Raw genomic sequence first — 13,557 nt, forward strand, 5'->3', positions numbered from 1 at the left:
GGATTGCATCTCAACATCAAGTAGGCAAAAATCCTCACCACAGGACTGACAAGCAACATCATAACAGATGGAGAAAAGATTAAAATTGTCAACAATTTCACCTTATTTGGATACACAATCAACATCCTTAATACCAGCAATCAGGAGATCAAGATGTACTGCATTTGACTGTCAGGCTCCACTCCAAAGAACTGGGACGCAATGATTTCTTTGAAGTCTAAGGCAAGCCTCATTCAGGCCATGGTCTTTTCAATCACTTGCTATGCTTCTGAGGGCTGGACAAAGAATAAGGAGAGCAAAAGAATAATTTATGTCTTTGAATTGTGGTGTTGGAGAAGAGTACTCAATATTCCATGGACTTCCAAAAAAATAAATACATCTTGGAGAAAGTGCAGCCAGAATGCTCCTTGAAGGCATGGATAGTGAAGCATCATCTCACATTTGTTTGGCATGTTGCTAGGGAAGGTTACTCCTTGGAAAGAAGCATAATGCTTAGAAAGGAGGAGGGTGAGCAAAAGAAAGGAAGACCCTTAATGAGATGGGTTGACCCAATGACTGTGCTCAAGTGTGTCAGAGTTGATGAGGGTCACACAGGACAGGACAGCATCCAGATCTGCTTTATGGTTGCTACAAGTCATAATTGACTGCCTAGCACCTAAAAACAACAACAATTCCTTCTGTGTAGAACTTTCTGTACAAACTCTTCATACAACTGTATTCTTCACTTCTATCTCTATAAGTTCCATCATGGTTAGATACAAAACAAAATCCCATCACTATCCTTCTCTCACTCTGTTTTTACATCAAAATATTTATTAATATCTCAAGATATGTTATATATACAGTTGTTACATTGTCATTTGCACCATCAAGTCAGATCCAGCCCATAGCTGACCCTCCAGAGGGTTTTCAGAGGCGGCTAATTGCACAGGAGACTGTCTATTTTTCTCCCATAGAGCAACTGATGGACTTGAACCACAGGCCTTTGGGTTGGCAATCTAACTTCTTATCACTAATCCAGTTGTCACTTTTGTGTGCCTTCAAGTTGTAACTGAGGCAGTAAATTGCACAGGAGACAGCCCATCCTCCCGCAGAATGGCTGGTAAATTCGAACCATGTGTCTTTGGGATTGCAGTGCAGGTTCTTGCCACTAGAGCTTCCACTAAACCTGTTGTCCTCTCTTACTCAGAGGGGATATATTCCAATACCTTCTACGAGATTACTAAAACTGTCAATAGTCCCAAATCCTATGTAAAAGAAGTTTCTTTCCCCCCCATACATATATTCCCATGATAAAGTTTAATTTACAAATAAGGCACAGTAGGAGATTGACAACAATAACGGTAAAGTAGATGAAATTTTATTAAGAATGCTTATTTTAGTAACAATAACAATTAGAAATATTAAAATAATGATTCTTAATAAAATTTTCATAAAACTGTAACAATAGGTTCAAGTATATCTAAGGTTCAGAGGGTCCCTATGAGTCATAGTCAAGTCTGGCACCTAACGGTAACATTTTATTAACAGAGTTACTTAATATTTTATAAATAAAAACCACCTGAATGCAAGCCTTGAATACTGTGACAACCAATCTGATAACTGAGGCAGCTTCTAAGTGACAAATGGGTGGGTGGTTTAAATAGTATGATTACACTGGACAAAGTGATGATTCACAGAATGAAGTAGGAAGACACAAAATCTCACTGCATTACTTAGAACAGTGCAAAATTTAAAGCATATGAACTATTTAGGAAATTTTCAATTTAACATTTTCTAATCATAAATGAAAATACGGAAAAGCACAGCTAAGGGAGAACTGGTATAGATGTGTATTTTAACTAGGTATATTATTGGCCTCCCTTATGAGTTTGTAAACTCCTTTATAATAGAAACTATGTATTTTTTTAAGTAACATGTCCATGAAGGATGACAGTGTCTAGTGCATTATGTGATGGTTGGCTGCCATAATGTTGGTCCATAACTCACGGCAGTCCCAAGCACAGTGGAGGGAAACACTGTCCAGTCATGCTCCATCCCCATCACTGGTTGTAGACTGAACTATTGTGATGCATAGGGTTTTCACTGGCTGATGTTCAGAATTAGAGAACCACGATTTCTCCTAATCCACCTTAGTCTGGAAGCTCTACCAAATCCTGTTCAACAGGCCAGCAAGATCCATCCCTCCAAACACAGACTGGTGATGGTTGTGCATGAGGTTCATTGTCCAGGAATCACGTATAGGTTTTCCTCATGCAAGGGGAGAATTCTACCACCAAACTACCCAAGTCCATCCTCTCAGTATATTGTTGGTTTTGCTGTTAATTTTAGTTACATTCGCTCAGACCATGGCAACTTTACCCATGAGAACAAAATACTGTTTGGTCAATATCTGTTTGGTCTCATTGTTATAGCTTTTATTTCAATCCATCTTATTGACAGTTTTCCAGCTTTTGTATTGTGTGTGTTTAATAATAAATGTAAAATAATAGCATTTTATTTTTATTGTAATTTTTTTGGAAAAAAAATAGCAAAAAGGTACTTATCTCTTGCTGGGAAAACCCTCTGGTTTTAACCATTTTGTCTCTGGGTCTCTGTATCCCTAAGTTATTTGACATCATCAACTTAGTTTCAGTTTATCAAACATACATTCCTACCAAGTGCTTACAGAAGATAGTCAGGAGCTCCAAAGAGCCTCCTTAAAAGAAAGAGCTGATGTGCAGGCACAGAAGTTTCACTGTATTTTAAGGAATGCAATATTATTCTATCAAAACAGGACTAAGTTACTATACCAGTTCTTATATCCATAGAAAAATCACCACTTTTTCATGGAATGTTTGTCAATAGACCAATGAAGCAATTCAACATTCATCATACTTCAATATCCCTTATTATTATTATCACCCACTGAAAACTCCCAAATACACTTTACCAAGGTAGGCTCCCACTCTTGTAATGCTACCTAGAAAATCAATAAAATTAAACACTAAGAGAAATTACATTTGTATAACAAAAAGATCAGAGGCAAAAACATGGGGTTTTTTTAACCCGCTCCTCCTCATTGACATGGTTCTAGAGAACATTGTAAAAATGAGCATTCTGCAAATGTTTCTTTTGTTTACAGACTATCCATTTGCCAGATTATTCTTATTTAGAAAATATGACCATAGACATAATAACAGCTAAGACTTATTGATAGACTCATCTCTGTGATGAGTCCCATTAAGGACTATTCCCCTGCAGAAAAGGGGGCTTGGAGGAAACAAAGCTGGATAAAGACAAAGCTGGGCTGTGTGATTGAGGGTGCCCACAGCTTAATCACTTCACCTTCTTCTTCAGCTGGATCACAGGGGGTCTTTTCTAGCTTTAAAATCTATTTAAATATATCTCATTCATGATGCAGAGCCTGCTTTGCCTTCAATAAGCCACAAGTCACACACAGGGGTCCTGACTTCCAGCCCTATCTGGCTCATTTTGAGTTGCTGTTCTCAACACTCTCTCTGCTCTTTCTTTCCTCTTTTCAATTCCACAACAATTTTTATACTGCAGGGCCTTATAAGAACTGGGGCCCCAGAGACCCATTGCCTCAGTGCGGCAGCTAGACACCCACTGGCTCAGGAGGCCATGGCCCAGCCCTCAAGCTGGACCCAGTGTCTCTGCTGGCAGGAGTTGGAGCAGGTTTTTGACAGCTGCCAGAAGACTCTCTTTGAAAGAGGTGACACTCTACACACAGCTATTCCCATTCTGTCCTGCCCACTATCTCTGTTGTTGTTGTTTTCGAGTATTATGGAGTCAGAACTGACCCATAGCTGATCCTCCAGTGGGTTTTCAGAGACAATTAATCACAAGGGAGGAGACTGCCTGTCTTTCTCCCAAGGAGCAACTGGTGGATTCGAATCACATGCCTTTGGGATTGCAGGGCAGCTTCTTGCCACTAGGCCACCAAAGCTCCCTGCCCACTGTCTCTAACAAATAAAATATGCAGTTGGCAGATATTTTACTATTGTCATACTTGTGGAATCCTGCATAACAAGGCAGTCTGCAAGTGAGAAGTAGGAATATTTATGTCACAATTCTAACTATAGCTATGGAAAAATAATCATTTCCAAGACAAAACAAGGGTTTTCTTTATTATTTTTTTTTGTCTTTGGGTTTCCTTCGTAATCAAAAATGGTTAAACTTTTTTTTTGAAGTGGTTAAATACTTTCAAATATATCACAACATATTTATGAAGGAATGTTCCTACATGCTTCCAAAGCTCTCTCATAAATCAGTATAATGTTTCCAAAGCACATTTGGTAGTAAAAAATTCATGTCTACTAACTATATTTTCCTCTATTAGAAGATGAATTAAGCAGAAAATGCATTAATGTCTGAATTTATAAGAGTGGTTAACCCTTAACCATAGCAAACTAATGAGGAATATTTTACTACGGAAGGATTAATCAGGGCTTTTCAAAACTAAGCAATTTGACATTTTAAGAATTTAATCATGAATGGATTTTATTTCCCTATTTACTGCCATCTGAAGAATGACTTACAAAGATAGTATATGTTAGTAAAAACAAAATCCTTGAGTTTAATCTTGTCATCTTAAAGATATGTTCTTTTTCAAAAAACACACTCTACTATTTAAAAATAGTCCTCAGAGAAGCAACAATACTGAGAATATATCATCGGCTTGCTCTCAAACACTGAGTGATTATCAATACAGACGTCCTCAGCCTCAGAGCAGCCTGAATCTGACTCACCTTCTGTTAGACATGAAACACATATTCTGGAAGGCTGTGATTACTAGACATTGACTTCCACCCTCAGCCATTGATTACCTCTACCTTTGTTAAAGACTACAGGAGTTTCATTTAACTAGAGTGCTCGGTAAATTACAGCAGAGTTCAAGCATCTTTTATGGATTCATTAGGCCATTGATCTGCCTTCTAGTGCTTGCAGTAGTGCCCAGCTCTGGCCCACAGCCCGTGTTTACAGAGAATGCAGTAGACTGATGTTTGTAACCTCCAAAGGCCGTCTGTCAGTAGACATTAGATTCCACCATGTGCACAGCCACTCTTAGAGCAGACTCTAACACAGGGAATTTCCCATTCCCAGACAAAACCAATGGAGCAGAAATTAAGTGGTCAACTGCATCAACATTTTCTTTATTGAGTCCTAATCTGTGATAATATGAACAGAGAGCAAGAATATAAGAATAAGTGACTGTATGTATCTTGCTCTGTTTAAGGTTTTGCCTATGTGCATGAAGGCGAGCCAGAATTAGGAGAACTGAGAAAATAAAAAATAGCCCATTGTGTGCCGAGGCCTTGCATCTCCTGCATACGGTTTTTGTTGTGTGCACTAGGTTTTGTAAGAAGAGATTGCAAGCACGGATGAAAGACATTCTGTGTTCAAACTATTCTCTTAAAGCATCTCAAGGCAAGTCAGTTGCCCTGTCTTATACATGCCCTTATTTAGTTAATACTTTTTCTTTTTCTTCATTTTAATGAAAGTTTACAGAGACTTAGAGTTTCCATTCATTCATTGTTGCACTTTTCTCTCTGCCCAACCCTTCCTCCCCTCAATTCACTTTTCTCCAGATAGTTAATATTTTTAACAAAGCATTTTAATTTGCAGAGGAGCACTACTGCCCCAGAAAAACGTATGCTGCTTCTCTCTTGGAGAGGACATACCCACAGAACCTTTTCCCCACATTGTTTTTCTTAATAAAGTCCCTTGACATCTTCCTGTTTCTAGTCAGACACTGAGAGTAACTCCATACCTGATCCTGTTTATGATGGGAGAAGCACAACAAAAAGACTTCCAAGAGAAACCTTTAAATACCCATTCTTCAAACAAACCTGGACACTGTTAGGGACAAGAAGAGAAACTTGGCAAGGCAAGTGACTAGATCGATAAGGAGAACGCACATCCCAAATAAATAGACCCCTTCCTGATCATTTGTTTCTCTGAACTGCCCACTGCCCAAATAGACAGCCGGACTATGAACTCACAGCACGCACATTCATCACTGTGCGGCAGCAGTCACCAGAGCACAATGTGGCTGATGCAATCTGACACTGTGGCTAATGTTAAAAGGGAGCATGCCTTTTAGATGGATTGGATAATTACCGGCAGCTCAGATGAGAAAAACTTGATTTAAGTGTTGACCATTAGCCATCACCAGAAGGATGTACCAAGATTTATTGTGTCTGAAAATTAGCATTCAAGCATATGTGTCAATAGACCTGTGTATTGATCCCCACCTACAAAAACACCTGCCTTTTAAAATCTGCTCTCTGCAAAGAAAAGCTGAACACAGGTTTGGGCTTGAAGTTGTTTGTAGATCTGTTAATCTCTTCATAGTTAACCTAAAATATCTAGTGTTATTCAGAATAAGAAGTCCATACTAGGGAATGGGCTAAAATGATTCTACCATTCTCCCTATAATCTCTCAAAATGTAGCCCATTATGACCCTCCAGCAGGTTTTCAAAGGCAGTAAATTGCATAGGAAGAGCTTGCCCATCCTTCTATCACAGAGCAGTTGGTGGATACCAACAGCTGCCTTTAAGATTGCAGCACAGCTTCTTACCACTAGGTCACCAGAGTTCCCTAGTAGAAACACATAGTTGGGATCCTCTTTCTTAGGAAAAGCTCACTTGCTCCAAGTTGTTCATTTTCCAGGTTTTTCCAGAGCCTGGCACTTCCTTCAAGCTCACCCTCACCATACCATCCCAACTACATTTCAGAGGAATAAAACTTAACTCCTCTTCCACTATTGCTCTTCACAAGTTCTTGCTTGGGGCACCTCATAAATATTCTGTTTCATATTTCAAAATACAAGAAAACAATTGTATTCTTAGTTCTTTCCTTGAACTTTGCTTGAGACAACGTTTTTAGCTAGGATTGAGAGGGACTCAGCCACTCGCCTGCATACCAGAGTCTTGGAAATAAAAGGCCACCCTAAATGAAATAAAGTGGAAGGCCTTGCAGACATTTCAGTGGACCCTACAAAACCAAGGCAATCATCCTGCAGGCCAGGTAGAGACAGGCAGCTCCAACAGGCAACTCTGAAAGAAGCAGGGTAAATGCACAGAAAAACAGAGGCGCTCTCTGGGAGCACTTCTTTCTGGACCAAGGACATTTTCTAGCAAAAGCAGATTCATGATTTGAGCTTTAAGCAGTCAGGGGACATTAATTGCAAGTAACTTCTTAATGTCCTTCTCCAAACCTTCATGAGTGATAGCCATTTTGCAGAATTAAAACTTGCAGGTGTTTAAAGAGGAAAAAAAGCAGACAGGTTAATCGCTGGATTAACGGGGCAATTGTAACACATTTCTTCTGCACCGCTAGGTCTTATAATTGAGCCTGAAACTCAAACATCTTTCCCAAGATATATTCAACTTTAATAAAAATACCAGTAGTCTATGTCTACAAAAAATGTAATCCCAAATAATATGATGACAAATGTTAATTTTTTATAGATTCTTCCAAAAGAGAGTTCTTTGAGAAAATGTATGCATATGTGGTATATAATTGATACAATATTCTTCTCAATTAATATTTATGTTATTATTATTATTGTTGTTGTTGTTGTTGTTGTTGTTGTGAAGTTAATGTAGTGGTATTATTTGAAAATAAATCTGTCTCTACAATCTTTTTATTTTTAACATATGCTTATCTTTTTCATTGAGGTTTCTCTAAACTGTGCTCTGCTCAGAAACAACATATTGTCACTGAGGAAGTGTTTCTACCTATTTTTGTTTCAAAATATGAAAAAATAAGGAGACAAAGCATTGATGTCTTGTTACGAATCTGTGCTTGTTATTAAATAATTTTTAATAACTAAGTTCAAAAAGAACACTATAAACTTGACATTGGAACAAAATAAGAAAGCAATCCTCTTTTACATTATCAACCTTGGCCCTTTGCCCTGAGTTTTGGCTTCCTGCTTGGTTTTTATATATAAAATATATTATTTAGTGGGGGGGGGAACCAGTAGCAGAAGTGGCCACTATTTATGTTTTTATCCATTTCTCTCCTTTTTAGAGAGATACTAGTTACAGGGCATATTCCTTTCACTTTTTGCCATCAAGGTCCTCATTGCTGACCTTTCAACTTTTCAAGACTGTAAATCACACAGGAGGAGTTGGCCTATCTTTTTCTCATGAAGCAAGTGGTCAGTTCGAACACTCTGAAAGGTATGGCCTTGGAATGAGAAGACTAGACAGACCATCAGATATTATTACTCCTTCAGGAGGATATATTTTTAAGTGTCTATATTGTCCAAAGTAGAACTAGTACGAGCAGTTTCGATTAAATGTTTCAGCATCCTTTACATAGACACTGATAAATCTGTGTGACTTTTCAACTCCAGGACAAACCATTAGGCTGGAAACCTCAAGTCCATCTCTACTTGTGGCCACAAAGAGAGGCTGGGAAAAGAGCTAGTGTCCTGAACTGTCTCTAATATATTAAGTAGTAAGATTAACATCCCACTGTTCTTCCAATGTCCATAGGCTAAAATGGATAATTACTTTTGTCATTCACTGTTTCAAAAACTTTTGAGCCAGAATCGAGCCTTTGAGGGATAAGGAATCTACATAATATAATTATGAATTAACACTACTCACTTCCTAGAGCCAACATCCCAAAATGTGTAAGCTAGTCGACTTCCTTAACTGGATACAGATGTGATTCACGGACCCCTATAGCAAAGCACTTAGTAGAAACACTTTGAAGCAAGTCTGTATACTTGCAGAAATCCAAACTCCTCCTCAAATAAAATTTTAAATTCTGTTTAAAAATACAACTTTCATGAGGTAAATGGTAACTTGGCTTCAGTCCATCCCACTTTACTTTGTGGGGCCAGAGTTTACGAGACTTATGTGACATTTTTTAACCTAACCCTTCAACAGACAGACATCCTAAGAGGAATGAAGTTTGAGAAGCAAAAACAATTTTAAAAGCCAATTTTCATTTGGGTTTTTTTTTGAGAATTGAGCTATTTTTGCCTTTGGTTTCAGCAGCAAATCAATCCCTGCCGATAAACCCGTACATTTGTGAAGAGGATAGCAGGGGCACCATAAGCACAGCTGTCCAATTTACATTCACAAATGCAGGTGTTGCTCAAAAACAAAACAGAGGTCAGCTGAATACTGCTCCTAATTAGCTACCTTTTCTACTAGCATTTTTCTTTGTAAAGTTACTCATGTAATTTGGGTTCAACTTAGAGACCATTTTTAGAACCCAGCATGCTATCCAGCAAAAAACAGGGCTGTCATTATAAAGCGTAATTTACAGCATAGTTAACGTTATATGTTCTTAATCTACATTATACCTAAGGCAAAATTCTGCTCTGCATACACACTATTCACTGTTTTCCATCCACATCTCAATATTTTAAAGTGTTGAGTTTTGTCAGAGAGGGGGGAAAAATGTTATATAGGAATAGGAAAATGTTGCCCTTTTCCCCCCCTAAGATTAAGAAAGCCCACAGTCTTAATAATGAAGACTGGAACCAGTAAGACATGGTTGAAATGATATAAGAGGAGTTCCTGTTTGCTACTGTCTTCAGTGGGAAACACCCAGGGGTTTATAACAGTAGTTCTTAGAAATGGCAGGATGGAGACTGGTATCAAATACAATCCATTAAGAAACCCAAGTCCTAAATGAAATAACCACAAAATCCTATCAGTTAACAGAAATGCAGCAGCTGTACATGCTTATTGTAATACAATATAATATTGGTGCATAGATAACACTTTCAGAATTAAAAAAAAATAGTCCATCAGGTGATGTGACCAGTTTGTTTCTCTATCTGAAAAATGAGAGCTCTGGCAGAGCTTTGGAATACATAAATAAGCATGAAGATTGCAGAGAAGGCAGGTATTGTATGTACACTGAGGGGCTACTAGGATCACTAGGCAATGTCATTGGCTAAACATCAGACCACTGCAACTCTCAGGTTTGGCAAGATAATGGAAAACCTACCCAAATGTTTTCCTGTGAAAAGTAAAACATAATGGTCCTCCTCCCTCTGCTGATTTTACCTCCTTTAAATTTTCCAAATGCTAGTTGTTATGTTGGATCCCATTTAGGCACTTTTCAAATATATATGCTACAAAAGTTTAAGTTCAGCTTGATCTTCAACTTTATAACAATGTAACAAATATTAATTATGGACTCCTGAAATGTTAATTATAGGCTCACTGCTTTGCTCCAAAGGCTTAATAAAGTAGTATCACTTTGCAAAGTGTAACGGTGTATATCATCAGAATTGTGACAAATTCATCTTGTTTGATTTTATTCACCAAGATTCACACCCATAGCCTTTAGAATTATAGAAAGACAAATACCCTGTTCTATAGTCATCTTTTGCAATGGAATGCAAAGTATTTTGTGGTGATAAGTAGGGCTTTGAAGAAGAAAGACTGGGTTCACTCCTGTAATTGTTACTCTAGTGTTCAGAATTCAAAATGAAAGACTCAGGATCTTAGGGATCATTTCAATCCTTCCATATTAAAACAAAACGTGTCTCTTCCCTGACTTACTGTTCCCACTCTCCTCCCCAGTTTTAGTGGCCCCTCCCAAGTGAAAGTGAATTCCACCACTGACTGTTCAGAAGAATTCCAAACCATTTCCTTACTTGCCTCTCTGTTCTCGTGAAGATTATGAGCCTAATTCTTAGAGACTGCTATGAAAATTCCACCCCACTGAATTCTGCAGCCTAATTCTTTCAGCATTATGTTTTTTGGCAGAATGATGTGACCCAAATTTGCAGGAGATCATTTACTGCAACACTGCTTCTTACAATGCAGTGAGTCAATGATTAGCATTTCAGGATTGCAAATATCAGCCCTAAGAACAAAAAATAATAATAATTGTTTGCTTCAAGAAAGGACAGATTTTTATCCTGTGTTATGGAAATGGGAATGTTTAGCAAAATGTGGATGATTTTACTAATTAAGGAAACTCTAAAGATCAATGGAAAATAATCAAGGACTCACACTTTAATTCAGTAACTGGCAGAATGCTACCGTAGTTCTTGAAGGATTAAATTAGTTGTGTATGTGTGGGATTATAAAAACATTATGCATTTATTTCCTATAAATGGTGGTTAATACTTTTCTACATGGATATTTCAAACCAGATATAGGTCTTTTTTTAAATAATAATAAGAATAATAATTAATACTGCTGTTCCTGTGCTGTTCCACCATGCTTCTCAAGTGCTTGGCTGTGGGAGCATTCTTGGTTACTGTATTCAAAGCTTCACTGTTTCTCAAAAATCAATCAGTTTTAGAATTTAAGGCGTGAAGAGGTCCTTGACTAGAATTTGTGGGTCATATTTTGCAAAGAGCAATATTCCTGGTGGGAACATGCATTCAGTTGAGTGGACTAAAGCTTTCTTGTCACGCTCACGTGGCTGGTCTCTTGTCCTTTATAAGAAATCTCTACCACTTGTCTTTCATGTACTCGAGCGTGTGCACTTCACTGCTGGCCAGATGCTGTCGTTGAGGGTACCAGCTGTGACCACCGTGTCCTCACCAAATTCATTCACTCTCTCAGAATTCAAGCACCAAGCCAAAGAAACTGAAGAAACAGCTGACAAATTAGAAAAGGGGGTGCTTATTCCAAAAGGGTAAGTATGACAAAGAAAGAGAACAGACAAAAAGAAACGGTGTAAAATCTACAGGGTGCGCCGCATTTGCAGTTAGCAGCTAGAAGACGCATGCGCACGCAGTTTGGCGAGGCCTGCGTAGGCCGCCTCTACGGTGTTCTTACCTTGTTTCTCTTGAAGTAGGCTCGTCGGCAGGCTGCAAAGCACTTCTCGCTGCAGAAGCTTTTCACCTCACTTCCCATACTCAGGGAATAGCGCTTGATTCCCACTTTCTGGCACCAGGCACACATTATTTGTACATTTGACACATCATCTTCTATAATAAAAGTATAAGAAAAATGTTCATATCAGAAGCAAACATCCCTTCAAAACTTAGACACACCCTGAGCCTCACAGACATTACCGAGGCCTTAGTCTCATTTGTGAATCTCACTACTTTCCAAACCCGTAGGAGAGAGAGCCAGCTCTTGAGGGTGAAGACTCAGTGCTTTGTTCTTGTCTTCCCTTTTTTTTTTTTTTTTTAACTTTAAAACCAGAGCATGACCACGGAGCTACAGGGATTCCTACGGCTTCTTAACCTGGTTAAAATGCTTAATCTGCCTGGTTAAACTAGCTCAGTACTAATGAAGCTTGTAAAATGACCCATTTTCTTCAAGGGCCCTGCTGAAAGCCTACATGATCTGCACTGAATTGGACAGTCAGCATTAACCTAGAAATGTGATGATGCCTAATGTGAAGCTTGGGCCAGAAGCTGAGTTCAATCATGACTTGAGCCCTAAAATTGTTGAATGATATAAGAAGCTCCTTACTTTTGCAATATAGCAATTCCAAAGTGATGTGATTAGATCAAGAATAAAAGATGTGAGTGGCTAGATTTTGGATGCAATGGGAGGAGGCAGTCTTGCTGCAGTTTCCTACACTAGTCTGACTTAAATTCTCCTTCATGTAATGTGGTTCATGGCCCAATGGTGAGGGGATGGTGGGGGCAAACGCCTATGACGTTCAAGATCACAAACAGCCCAGCTCAATCTCAGCCAAACTAGTGACTATCCTCAAGGACCCACCATCCATGTCATGAGGATGCACCGAATGGTTCTGAGTTATAGGCAAATAATTCCAAGAATTAAAATTCTCAATTTTTCTTTCGTATGAGAAGAAAATTAACTCAGCAAAAGTTCATGATGTCACAAGTATTACTGCTTAACTCAAAGGTAGGCTATTTCTAGGCCTTTAATGTGAGTCACTTACTACAATATAATGAGTAAACCATAGCTCAGATGGTAGGAGGATATTAAAGCATCGTAATACTCCAATGACCAAAGAGTGTAAAAACAATGGCCACTCCAAGGAGCCAGAGGAGGGAAGGAGACTTAGCAGAAACTTAAGAAATAGTTCCCTGCTGTTTCCTAGAGGTTTTGGTTATATCTTGAGTTTCTCTCACCTTTCAATTGAAAATGTGTATGACGGATAGCCACTATTTGCCACAGCTCTTCTTCCTTTATGGATTTTTTCCCCCTTTTTTACTAACCCAGACTCATGCTCCAGACATGAATGGCAATCACAAAATCCCCAACAAGCTTTGCTAGAATGTTGTCTGATTTCTGAATAAAATCCCCCAAAGACTAATTGCTAAGCAAGGCCTGGTCCATGAGTTGTTGACATATTCATGGTTCATAGACTCTGTCACGCAATCATTCCATTTCCAGGGGAAAGATTTGGTTTGAGGCAATGCGGTCATCAGCCTGCAAAATTAGAAGCAAACTAATTTGTAGTGCAGTGATACAGCTCTTATCCCCTGAGTATCGTCACTCAGAACTGTGCTCAGGATTTTATTTACCATAATGGAATAAATACTGTCATTTTAATGATCTACATTTTATTTCACAAATTACATATTGTGATTTGTTGTCAGTGATCAAATGAGACAGTGTAAAAGTGGCCTT

General features: G+C 38.5%; 1 protein-coding gene across 1 annotated transcript in view; it reads right to left on the reverse strand.

The window, feature by feature from the left end:
- SOBP (sine oculis binding protein homolog (Drosophila)) overlaps positions 1–13,557 on the reverse strand; it is a 213,792-nt gene that overhangs the window by 132,615 nt on the left and 67,620 nt on the right. The window contains exon 4 of the mRNA XM_006881232.1: positions 11,779–11,930. Coding sequence (XP_006881294.1) covers positions 11,779–11,930 — 152 coding nt within the window. The remainder of the gene's footprint in view (positions 1–11,778; positions 11,931–13,557) is intronic.

This window comes from Elephantulus edwardii, unplaced genomic scaffold (genome assembly GCF_000299155.1).
Source record: "Elephantulus edwardii isolate Elephantulus edwardi_28Jun2011 unplaced genomic scaffold, EleEdw1.0 scaffold00013, whole genome shotgun sequence".
Classification (NCBI taxonomy): Eukaryota; Metazoa; Chordata; class Mammalia; order Macroscelidea; family Macroscelididae; genus Elephantulus; species Elephantulus edwardii.